This window comes from Ips typographus, linkage group LG5 (assembly GCF_016097725.1).
Source record: "Ips typographus isolate SLU linkage group LG5, UJ_Ityp_2.0, whole genome shotgun sequence".
Taxonomy (NCBI): Eukaryota; Metazoa; Arthropoda; class Insecta; order Coleoptera; family Curculionidae; genus Ips; species Ips typographus.
Window position 1 is genome coordinate 10,826,594 of NC_138426.1, and position 12,829 is coordinate 10,839,422.

Sequence of the window (12,829 nt, forward strand, 5' to 3'; positions counted from 1 at the left end):
TTGGCTGGATAACGCGCATTTTTTGACGCTCTCTAGCGGCCAAACCAAAAACCAACCAACCAACTTTTATACGTCGATGGAAAGCCCGTTGTTCATATACGAAAAGTCACAATAAAGTTTATCAAGTAAGTGAGTTATTCAGGGTCAAAATTCTTGGTAGGGAATTTCTGGTCTTCAAAATAGATTTTGTGGAATATCTCCTATCCTAGTAGAGATACGAAAAAAGTACAAAGAATGAAAATTGCATAAAATAAGTTAATAAAACTGAATATGGACTTTAAACTGACAAATTCCCTCTAAAAATGCATACCATGTGGCCAAACCTTAACAACCTTAATTTTTTTGCTCATCCTGTACACCAAAGACCACCAAGGTGATTTTGGAGCACACCATTTGAAAGAGGAGAGAAAACTTCATTTTTTGAGTAGTTTACCGTTGCTGTAACTCAAAAACCAGCCAAGCTATAGACAGGCAAAGTTTTTTCATGGAGATATTTTACAAATGGATTTTGTAAAATATCTCCTAAACTAGTGGAGATATGTAAAAGGTTCAAAGGGCAAAACTTGCTTAAAAATACCTAAAGAAAGTAATTCCGTGCTTTAAATAGCAAAAGTCTAATTGGATACAGCGTGGCTAGATTTGAACTCTTACTGCACTGTTGTAGATAAACTAAATAAATAACGTCTTATGCATCCCAAAAGCGAAAAATAAACGAAAAATAGAGTTATGAGCAACAGTAATTGCATACAGAAAGCTTGAAGCGTTTAATGTTTGTGATTATTTAGGGGCCTCGTTTAATTTGCAATATTCCCCTGAAAAATGAAGAGGAACACAACGGTCGTAAATTAAGAAACGCATTATATCATCAGCAGCGAGCGGAAAACGCAAGTAGCGATAATTAAAAAACTGTTTCTGCTCAACAATTTATTCCGACTAATTAAAAACAGTTTTGTTTAACGCCGCTAATGAAACGTTTTTGCGCAAAAAAAAGTAGCCCAGCTTGAAAAATTACTTTTACCAGACACTGGCTGCATTGTGCTTAAAATGATTAAGTGATGAATTCCTGGCTGGTAATTACTTGAGCTAGAAGGTGTTGCGGTAAATCGATTAGAAAAATCGAGAAACAGGTAAGTTAAAAAAATAACACAAGATAATAATAAATTATCCAAAAAGCTCACACAAGAAATGAAGAAGAAGAAATGAAAATTTCAATTTTTTAGGCTGACAATCCCAAATTTTTCATATTTTTAAAGCTTCAGAATATAAAAATTGATGATGTTGCTAAATCTAATAAAATCTCTAGATTCACATTTCAACAACGTTGACAAACCTGATTTTTCTGATAAAGAGACAAATTTTTGCAATGTTGCCAAATTGACTATTTTTCTAATTTATAGTGCCAAACTTTTGCAACGATCTCGAATTGTAATTTTTTCCGAAAACTGGCATAAATAATTGATGAGCTACGTTGTCAAACTCACCTGATTAATCTAAGTGAGAAACTGATTTTTGCAATGTTGCCAAACTGACCATTTTCCTAACAGAGTACCAGACATTTAAAATGTTTGTGAATTTACATATTTTTCTTAAAATAACTGGTAATTACTTAATATTCCCATTTTAGTAAAGTTGCCAAACTAACCTGTTTTTTCTATTTGAGAAACAAATTTTTGCAATGATGCTAAATTGACATTTTTCCTGAAACTACCATAAATAATTAATATTCACATTTTAGCAACGTGAAAACTGACCATTTTTCTCAATATCAAATAAGTAATTGAAATGTTGCCAAATTGACATTTTTTTACGAAAGATGTATTCAGATAAAAGAATGCGAAAATTACGAGCTAACCTTCACTATTTCTCTTACAGTTACAGTATTGTATTTCAGGTAATTTGTAATTTCTGAAAAAAAAATGTATTCCGGTAAACGAATGCCAAAATTACGAGCTACATTTTGACATTTGAACGAATCTCCTAGCTGTCATAGAGACCCAGTTAGAAGCTCTCAAATTGTGACACCTTCACTATTTCTAGTACAGTTACACTGTTGTACTTTATGTGAAATACCTCGGTTATTTGTAAGTTTTTAAAGAAAATTGTATTCAGGTAGAAGAATGCCAAAATTACAAGCTATATTTTGACGTCTGAACGAACCTCCTAACTGTTATAGTAACCAAGTTAGGAACTGTCAAATTGTGACACCTTTACTATTTCCCTTAGTTACAATGTTGTACTTCATGTGAAATATCTAGATAATTTGTAATTTCTGAAAAAAAAAATTATTCTAGTAAACGAATGCCAAAATTACGACCTACATTTTGACATTTGAACGAATCTTCTAGCTGTCATAGGGACCCAGTTAGAAGCTCTCAAATTGTGACACCTTCACTATTTCTAGTACAGTTACACTGTTTTACTTCATGTGAAATATCTCGGTTATTTGTAAGTTTTTAAAGAAAATTGTATTCAGGTAAAAGAATGCCAAAATTACGAGCTACATTTAGACATTTGGACGAACATCCTAACTGTTATAGTAACCAAGTTAGGAGCTGTCAAGTTGTGACACCTTTACTATTTCTAGTACAGTTACACTGTTTTACTTCATGTGAAATATCTCGGTTATTTGTAAGTTTTTAAAGAAAATTGTATTCAGGTAAAAGAATGCCAAAATTACGAGCTACATTTAGACTTTTGAACGAACATCCCAACTGTTATAACAACCAAGTTAGGAGCTGTCAAATTGTGACACTTCCTGTGACTATTTCTTGTCAAATAACTCATCATAAAACTGATGCTTAAAATCGCAGCTTGCAACACTATTTATGATTTGTGATTAAATTTGTGTTGTCTTTAAAAATTGCTTTTTTGTTGCCAAAACTGTCACATGTTGCACAAATTCATCTGTAATGATCATCATCTCAAAGTGTCAAAATTGCTCTAAAAAATCACTATTTTTTGAGCCGTCTAATGCTTTAAAGTAGCAAAAGTTCATTCTTTTACGTAAATTGGCTGTTTTGGCATTCTTTTACGTAAAACTATGATAATTTAAGTAATAAGATCCCATCTTTGTACCATCCAAAGTCAAATTTTGTCAAATTAAAAGGCTCTAATTTTCAGTTTTGCTGTCATAATTTTAAATGTAACAAAATTTCATGTAGTCATCAAAAATTCAAGTTTTGGGCATAAAAAACCAAAATCGTTATTTTGTTAGTCTAAAAGTGTCAAAATTGCACTGAAAATCTTAGGTTTTTGAAGTTGTTTGACGGTTGAAAGTAGCAAAAATGAATGTATTTGCCTGAAATATAATTTTTTTTGCTGATAATCTTACTAATAATCCATTTTTAATCATCAGATTGGTATCAAAAGATTAAAAATAGTAATAAAAACTCATCAAAGTCAAAGGTAAAATTTTGGATATAAAAAACCAAAATTGACAGTTTTTAATTTGCTGTACTGCCAAGTGATAAAATTCCATCTTAAAATCATTTAAATTAAAATTTTTGGGGTGAGAATCCAATTTGTTTCAAAGACCCTCTAAAAATTTTAGTTTTTTGAAGTTAAATTGGCTTTTTGTTGCTAAAATTGTCTTAACCATTAAAATTCTCTTCAACTGCCTTAATTAGTTTAAATTAACACTAGAAATGTGATGTAAAGTGTTTTTTCTAGAAATGTCATATTTTTGGGTGTCACGTTTTGAAAACTGTGACAAAATGGCGGCAGTTACATGTCATGTCAATATTATGTAAAAATGGCCACGTTGACACGTTTAAATCCAATAGTGCGGCGGTCAGTATAATAACTTTCTCCATATCGTGCGTAAAATGCTTCTTACAACTCTAGTAACGTAATATACTATTTTATTAAATTGTTTGGCCATTTATGAAGTAAATCATAAATTGTCATACAGAAATCAGAATTGGAAATGAGATGGAAATTTGAATTACCTTGTATAATTAATTAGGCAATAACAAGGAGAGAGTCTATAAGATAATTCAATTACTAGAGTTCATCTTAAAAATCACTTTTTAAATTAGCTTAACGAAAAGGAAATTAACGCCTTTTGTGCACTTCTTAAGCGGCTTAATGCATTTTTAATGCCCGCCACAAAATCCAAGTAACATACCACCACGAATCTAGATTAATCACACCCCCTCCCAACCCCCTGACGTACGAAAATCCAGGGCGTACGAAAATAATGCATGTAAAACCGCAAAGCCGAGCAAATTTTACGGACGTGGATTTATTAGCAACATGAATCAAGCCCGGAGGCAAAACAGAGAAGAAAGTCGAAAGTAAAATTTCGTGAATTAATTAATCCCCGACTTCTTAATTAGTGCCGCCTTATGTATTGGTACCTCATTGAAAATTACTTAGGCTGAAAAAGAAATCACTTCCTCTCTCATCTCCCCCGGGAGATCGGAAACAATGGAGCTTTTGTAGAAAGCGGAAGCAAAAAGCGACAACTTAGACATTGCGAAGCGCACAAATCATTAATAGGCCGCACACCCTCTTCGTGTACTTTATTTCCTGGAGCAAACAATACAAGACACGTTGACATCGACGAAGTTTCAGTGATTTTTCTTGCTGGAACGAGGTTTTACTGTAAATTAAGCTGGTTTTAACTTTAAATGCTTCTACAGAGAAGAGTTATTTTAAAAATTGCTTTTTTCCAGATCCTCCAATAGTTGATTTGTCTTTGGGGAGCACGTTGAATGCGGACGACATCAAGGAAGGAGATGACGTTTACTTTGAATGCAAAGTAAGGGCTAATCCACCAATGAGAAAACTTACATGGCTACATAATGTAAGTATTATTGTATGATCAATTTTGTTGTCTTACTCAACAGTTTTAAATATCAATAATTCACTATTCGAGCCCATCAAAAAAATAAGTTGACATGCATAAGGTCATTTTCCTGAAATATGCTTCCTAAGGAAAATACAGGCCTTAAAAGTTCAGTTTAAAAATAGTTACTTTTCTAACAAGTGCGGAAAGTGATACTTTCCCGCACGCTGACAGAAGCATCAGTCGAGTGCGGGGAAGGCACATTCCGCACGTGATAGAAACATAATTTTTTCTACGTTCGTTTCCAGTAATTGGAAAAAAAATTAAATTGAAAAATAAATGTTTAATAATAGTGAATTTAGTAATATTGTTCTTTTATAGATATAGAACTAAAATATAAGAGCACATTAAAGTTATTAAGTACAAAATTAATACTTGATTAAAATCTACAAACTTGATTACCATAAATTAATCTGATGAACTCCCTCTAATAGGTTGTTACTAATATTAACAATAAATGAACAATTATTGCTATTTTGTAAGTTTGTAGTACACAGTGTGGGAAAATCATTCCTTTCTGCACTAGTGCGGGCAAATCTATCCTTCAAAAACAAAAATAGTGCAGGAATATTATCACTTGCGCACGCTCCTAGAATAATCGTAATTTTTCTGCCTTATTTTTTACGTCACTGGATATTTTTCAAAAATTACAGTTTATTTCCTTTTCTTGTTCAATTTGAAGAAAACCAGTATCTCTTATAAAATTCTGATTTAAAACTTTGTTTTCCAGATACTTGAATTATTATGTTTGTTAAGATCCAAAACCCACCCAACCCAACTTAAAAATTATCTTGAAAACGGTAAAAATTGACTTAAGAAGCTTAAAAAATGTCTTTGTAGCCAATTTTCATAGTTTCCAGACAAATTGAAATTGACTTTAGTTTTGAAAATTGACTTAAAAACCACCAAATTTAATTTAAAACCCTGAAAATTGACTAGAATGGTTTAAAAATGGTCTTTGTAACGTTATAGTTTTCAGATAAGTTAGAAAACTCTAGTATTGAAAATTGACTTGTAGACATGAAAAAATACTTTCTATAAAATTTTTAACTACATTTACACACATTTTAACACCAAAAAATGAGAAAGTGACATCAGAAGCTTAAAATTTGGATTCAAAAAGTAAGTTTTCATAATTTGAAAACAGATTTCAATGTAAATAGTCTTAAATACAGGACAGATTGATTTGAAGACTAACTTTTCAAGTTATTTTGCTTGAAAACTTTGTTATTCATTTTCTTACACCTCTGGACTATTTTTAGGGCTTTAAAACTGCTTTCAGCTTGGAAAATCGAGTTTTAAGACCTTTTTACCAAGTTTTTGTCATAGCAGACTTAAAATACCATTTTTTCATTTTCCATAAGCTTAAAAATGCCATTTTAAGCTTTGTCATTATTAAATTGACTTTTAGACACTTCAGTGTTAAACATTTCTTAAAAATTTAGATTTTGTTTTGTGTTTTAAGGCGGTTTTCAGCCTGAAAAATCGAGTTTTAAGAAAGTTTTTGACTTTTCAGTCCTGAAAGCCCAGTTTGTACAGAGTCCTTCACTGGGGACTGACCAATCTCCTTTTTTAGCTTCCCTGTATGTAATTTAAAAAACTGAAAACCGTGTGATGTAGTTTAAAAAGTTGAATCCAAAAATGAGTTCCAAAGTGAGTTCCGAGTGTTTTTTCTAATGGATCACCCGGTATATTTAATTGGAAAAAATTTGGAGCATTTCTAAGAAATTCGCACTGTTTTTAGTGCTTTAAGACTGAAAAATCGAGTTTAAAACTATTCCTATTAGGAAAAGATGAAAATAAAAAATTTTAGCACTAAATGCTACGATAATAGTCTTGAACTCTAATTTTTAGAATCCAATTAGTTCTAAAATGTAATTTGGACTGTTACCGTCTTTAATTGAATTCTAGACTTGTTTTAATCCAGAAAATTGAGTTAATAGACTGAAAATAGACTTTAGGACTCTCTTTAGCCATTTTTAGCCTTAAAATTCAATTTTTAAACTATTTTTAGTAGTAAAAAACGAGTTTAACAAACAGCCTTTATCTTAATTTCCGGACTGAATTTTAGTGCTTAAAATTCAGTTTCAAAACTATTCCTAGTAGTAAATAACAAGTTTTTAAAATTTTTTCCTGAAAATATTCCTAGCAAAAACTAGCCTTTTAACTCTTTTGGTTTCTAAGGACTTTCTCCTATTTAGTTGAATTGTTTTATGTACATTTTTCCATTCCAGCCCTCTGCAAACTACGTTATGTTCCAAATAACACTGTGATTTTCTAATAGGTATATAGTTTTTGAAAGTGTCTTTAATAGGTGATATGTGATGATATGATTTACCCTGATATGTTATTTCCTGAGAGTGTTCTTAATAATTCCAGCAAAACAAGCCCTGTAACTCTTTCGGTTCCTGAGATATAAACTTTTTCCTATTTAGTTGACTTTCTTGTCCATTTTTTTCGTTCCAGCCCTCTGAAGTTTTTTTCATTTTCTAATAATATGTCGTTTCTGAGAGTGTTTTTAATAATCCACAGCAAAAAACACTTCTCTAACAGTTTTGGTTTACGAGATATGCACTGTTTCCTATTTAGTTGACTTTTTTTGTACATTTTTTCTAAAACTAGGTTATGTAGAAGCACTGTGATTTTTTTATATGTTTTTCTAAGAGTGTACTACTCTGGGTATGTTCTAAATTAATAAACAAAATTCTCATGCATCAACCCTGTTTGGTCCATCCTGTGTAGTTTAATTGAGCATTTCTATTCCTCCATCATATTAATTGTGAAATCTAATTACAAACATGTTTTATAATATAAATTTATTATTAATTTTGCTTGCCAATCAATAATTAATATTACTAATAAATCAATTTGTTTTCAATAATGGTCAACCTTTTTCATGTAAACCACAGGTAACAAGCCCAAATTACGTAATAAATTTGGCTGTGCTTAATTTTATCCTCAATTAAAATATAATAATTCAACGTGGCTTTTGGAAAATTTGCAATTACGTTTATGAATAATTATTCATCAAAAATTAAATACACATTATTTATATCATACCGCAAAGCATGCTGAAATATCTATTGCCTGATTGTTTTTAAAAGGTTTATTTAAATCTGTTTTGTTATACCATTTATGCTAAAATATTTAGGCGCTTTTGTTTGTGGTTTTTTATTGGCCACAGTTTGTTAGAATGGTTTTATTGTTTTATTAACTAGACTTTCTAGTTTTCAGGAATATTTTATATTTTTGCTAGTTATTCCAAAATTCAATCAATTATCAGAATGTTTGATATCATCACGCAATTTTCTTGTGTTAGTTAAACGAGAGAAAGTTAAAAAATTAAAAAGTCATTTTTATTCAGTAATATACAGGGTGATCCAGCCTGACAAAGTTTCTTAACGAACTGAAATCCAATTTAGACAGAAGTATACGTATACCAAAAATCAAAGAAAACTGGTATGAGGTCACAAATACATATTAATTTTTTTGATTAATTTGGTTCAATAATTGTCCTGTTTGTCAGTATAATCCAAACAAAATTTGGCAACAGGGTTTTCAGATCTCAACTTCAAAATGTTTGAAATTTTTAATAACAAAAATTACAATTTCATTTTGGTAGACTAAAGTCAACTAACTTTAAGAGATTTTGAGTAAAATTTTGAAACTTTTGCCAGTTTTAAGATAATTTTTGAGACCTACAGCAATTTAAAAAGCTTTTTAACGATTTAGGACACTTGTAGAGGCCTCTGATAGCTTTAAGAAAACTCAGGAAACTTTTTGTACAATTTAAAAATTTCTGGATTTCCAAAGTTATTCTAAAAGCCTGTGGTCAGTTAGAGAGATTATTAGTAGTACTTAGAGATCTTTGGCCATTTCAAATGCAAAATTTACTTAAAAACCAAATAATAAGTTGAGTTACCTGCCTGATGAAGCCAAAAAGCAGAAACACGTGTCGCCGGGATATCATCCTTCCTTTCTGCTTTACTGTTTTTGCGGAATTACCCGATTAACACTTTCTTCTTAATAACTTGAAAACCTTGAAAATTAAATTAGAAATGCAAAATTCGTCTATTAAATCAATTTTCTACTTTTGCGACTTGAAAACAACATATTTCGATAAAATATTTATATTTTGAAAACTGCATTTTAAGTAGGGAATTATAAAAATTGACTTGTAAATGCACAGTTAGTGTATTAAGTTAACTTTGGAGGTATGCGACCTGAAACTGAAATATTTCGATTGAAAATTTACTTAAATAAACTTGAAAACTTTAAAGTTTAGCCAATTTCAAAAATTAACTTGAATATGCAAAATTTTATGAAAATATTATTAAACCAATTTCCGAGGATTTCGACATATTTCGGTTAAAAATGTTCTTAAAAACCAGATATTCATTTAAAACGCGTAAAATTTGACTTGAAAACTGCAACTGCAAGTTTCGAAGTTTTAACTTGAAATCGATACTTTGAAAAAGTTACTGAAAACGAAATATCAACTTGAAAATTTTGAAAATCAAGAATTGGTAATTTAAATAAATTTTTTAGGTTTGCGACTTGATTTCTGTTAAAAATTCTTAAATTTATACTTGAAAACTGCAAGTAAAGTTAAAATCAATAAAATCATGATTTGAAAATACCTAGTTTTCCAATTTTCTAGATTTATGACTTTAAATAGACATATTGCGGCTAAAAATTGACTTAAAAAAACCAGATATTGACTTGAAAACTGCATTTTATGTTGACAATCATAAAAATTGACTTGAAAAAGTAAAATTAGTCTATTAAGACTAAAATTCCATTATAGACGTATATAGTAGCCTAAGTTGAATTTTGTCCAATTGGTAGTAAAATATCACTTCAAGTAGCACTTTATAGATCTGGCAGTTGTCAAATCACATTCTAATCACTGCCACTGTCAAAATGTCACCTATAGACGTTTAAATAGTTTAATATGTTCGAGTTATATAAATGTAAAATGACTTTTTGCATGCATATACGTCAGTCAACTGTCATACTATATAGACAAACGTCACAACTGTCAAGAATTCAGTGGTAGATCTATTGGTTTGAATTTTCACCTTGACAGCAGGAAAACTGAAGAAGTTGCGTCACAATTAACCATAGAACTATAAAGTATATCTTGTTAGCAAGTTAGCTGTTAATTGAATTGATTGCAAGGAATTTAAAAGTTTCCATGAAAACAGTGCTTAACATGGTTAATTTCACAGAGCGTGATTTAATATACTAATTTGTAGTTCTTGAAAATCTTTTTTTAATCACCCTATATAGCCTCTATAGTAGTGTCAAATAACCGAGTTTAAATCCTTTCTTTCTCTACGTCTTCGTTACAATGCAGGCCTCCAGAAAACTTAACTCTAGTCGGTGTTTACCATTTTTTGTTTACCATTTACCACTTTAACTTTTCGCAAATGATAGGGATTAGAGAGTTGTCGTAGCACAACAGTAATTTGAATGTGAAACAGCTAAACAAATATTGAATGACTTTACTAAAAAATACGTATACAGTTGTAATGTATGTGTGTATGACAACGTGACAACACTGCCACAAAATTTTCTTCGCCTTCTAGTCTTTTCATTGAGTATTTTGTCTTTGTCTCGCGCATGCAATTATCAACGTGTCTCTGTCAATTACACGGTTTTTCTTTTATCCTGTATAGTAATGTAGTTAGTAAAGCTAGACAATCTAAAACGAAACGATATTAGAACCGCATGGAATCTGTTGTAACCGTCCATTGGGTAAACGCCAAGAATAGCTATTCTAATGAGCTTTCTTCCCTTGAATCGCGAATAAACCGTCCGCAATGGAACAAAGCCAATTTTCTTTGTGCGAATATTTTTTCCTTGAAGCAAAGTGCGCCCTTTTTATTTCATCTCCGCAAAACTAATTATGGCCGATGAGTGCCGGCGACTTTATCAGACGGGTATTTAATCAGCTGGTATAGGGCGAATAACAAAGGAAATTTAATAGAAAGGAATTATTGCGGCCAGTTTATTTCTTTACGTCTCGAAGATTCCAGATGCTTTTAAGATTGATCGTTTCGAGGGTGAAAAAAAATTAATTTATTTCAAAAAAATTTTCTGCTAAAAATTCACGCTGTTTTTCATTTCCCTTCGCTTAGAATGCATTTTATACATGACTGATAAACGCGGTTCCATGAACAAAGCAGCTCTGTACAATCCTCGATACTTTTATCGCATTAATCACACCTCTTGCAACAAAACGACAGAATAGAGCCGATTCGGATTTTACTTTTGTAATTCCGTTTTAATTCTGCAACATCTATTCCAGGGAAACGGTGTGCGTTATAATTCATGTAAAAAATGTGCTTTTTTTTAGAAAAGAGTGCAAAACGTTTCTTTTATTTTTTTTTCCTTAAAAAGGGATAGTTAAAAGATTAACTTAATTTTCATCAACACTTAGGAAAAATTTAGTTCTATATTAACACTTTTGAATCAACTTGGCAACATTGCTTTTATTATTATTATAAGTTTCGTCCTTATTGATGAACGGATACTCCAAAAACCGACTGGCTCTATTAGATTAACACTAAAATTAGAGTCAATAAGAGTCATTTTAGCTTCCCACAAAGCTGAACTAGTTTCGAGCCAATTTCGACCTATTCACCTACAAGTTTTTAGGTAAAATATAATTATTATAATAAAAAGTGAGTAAATAATACACACTTTGCTAAATTTTCACTTTTAATTAAACTAATTAAAAATGTCGATTTTTCTAATTAAGATGAACATCAATGGCAAATCTGGTAAAGTCAATTTCAAACTTATTTTCATATTTTTTTTTTCAACTTGACCATTAAATTTCAATTTTACAAGCTAAAAATGTTAATAAGAACCATTTTTGCATCTCACCAGAAAAAAATTTAAAATCACCCCAAACCTTCACAAAGAAAATGTTTTAGACTCTAAAGTTTGAAAATTACATTCAAATCAGCGTTGCCAAAGCCAATTTGATTCAATCATTTTGGCAACATCGAAAAGCACAATAACCTATGTTTAATGACAGGCTTATAGACACCTGACAGCTGTCAGAACTCATTGGACAGTGCCGTGAAACTGTAAATTGTCACATAATTGCGTCTTTTTGATGAATCGCGTCGAAAATTGTTATTTGTAACTTTGTGGAGTTAAATTTAGCAGTTTTGACATTTTAACTTGACAAGTATGACACTTTACAGCGTGGCTTATAGTCAGGTGACACTTGTTAGAACTATTAAAACTCATTCAGCGGTGAGATAAAACTATCAAATGCATAACAGTTGTATTTGCACCTCAATAGAGCCTCAAATTTGACATTTGTGACACTTTAATATGTTTCTTACGTCACCTGACAGCTGTCAAAAATCACGCAGCTGTGACGCAACATTACCAATTCAAAATAGTTCTACCGCTTGGATAAATCACACTGTACTTATATATTATATAGTATTTGTAGTTCTATGGAGTGAAATTTGGCGGTTGTGACGTGAAGTGAATTCTTCAAAAAAACCGATTTATATTTGGATTTCTATACTTTCAGGGCACTGGTGAATAAGTTTTATCAGTATGACAGCTGTCACGTGACGCAAGCAAAGTATTAACGTGTTTTTTTACGTCACAATTGTCAAATCATGCTCCATGGAGCTGTCAACACACTTCACAGTGTTTATGAAGTGAGTAATTCCTTAAGGAACACACCTATTTGGTATTCTATACTTTCAAGTCACCGAAGAATGAGATTTGCCTATAATAAGCTGTCACGTGACGCAAGCCAAGTATTAACGTGTTTCTTAACTTTCCAACTGTCAAATTTTCTCCATGGAGCTGTAAATACAACTTATCGTGCAATTTCTCAAAAGAAAAACATTTATGTGCCATTTTGTACTTTCAAGGTACGGGTTATTGAGTATTGGCAGTTTTGACATATGTCACATGAAGCTAGCGACATATTAAAGTGTT

At 31.1% G+C, this 12,829-nt stretch overlaps 1 protein-coding gene across 1 annotated transcript in view; it reads left to right on the forward strand.

Moving 5' to 3' along the window:
• side-II (sidestep II transmembrane protein) overlaps positions 1-12,829 on the forward strand; it is a 162,960-nt gene that overhangs the window by 118,097 nt on the left and 32,034 nt on the right. Inside the window, exon 8 of the mRNA XM_081980734.1 lies at positions 4,677-4,807. Within this exon, the coding sequence (XP_081836860.1) occupies positions 4,677-4,807 (131 nt within the window). The remainder of the gene's footprint in view (positions 1-4,676; positions 4,808-12,829) is intronic.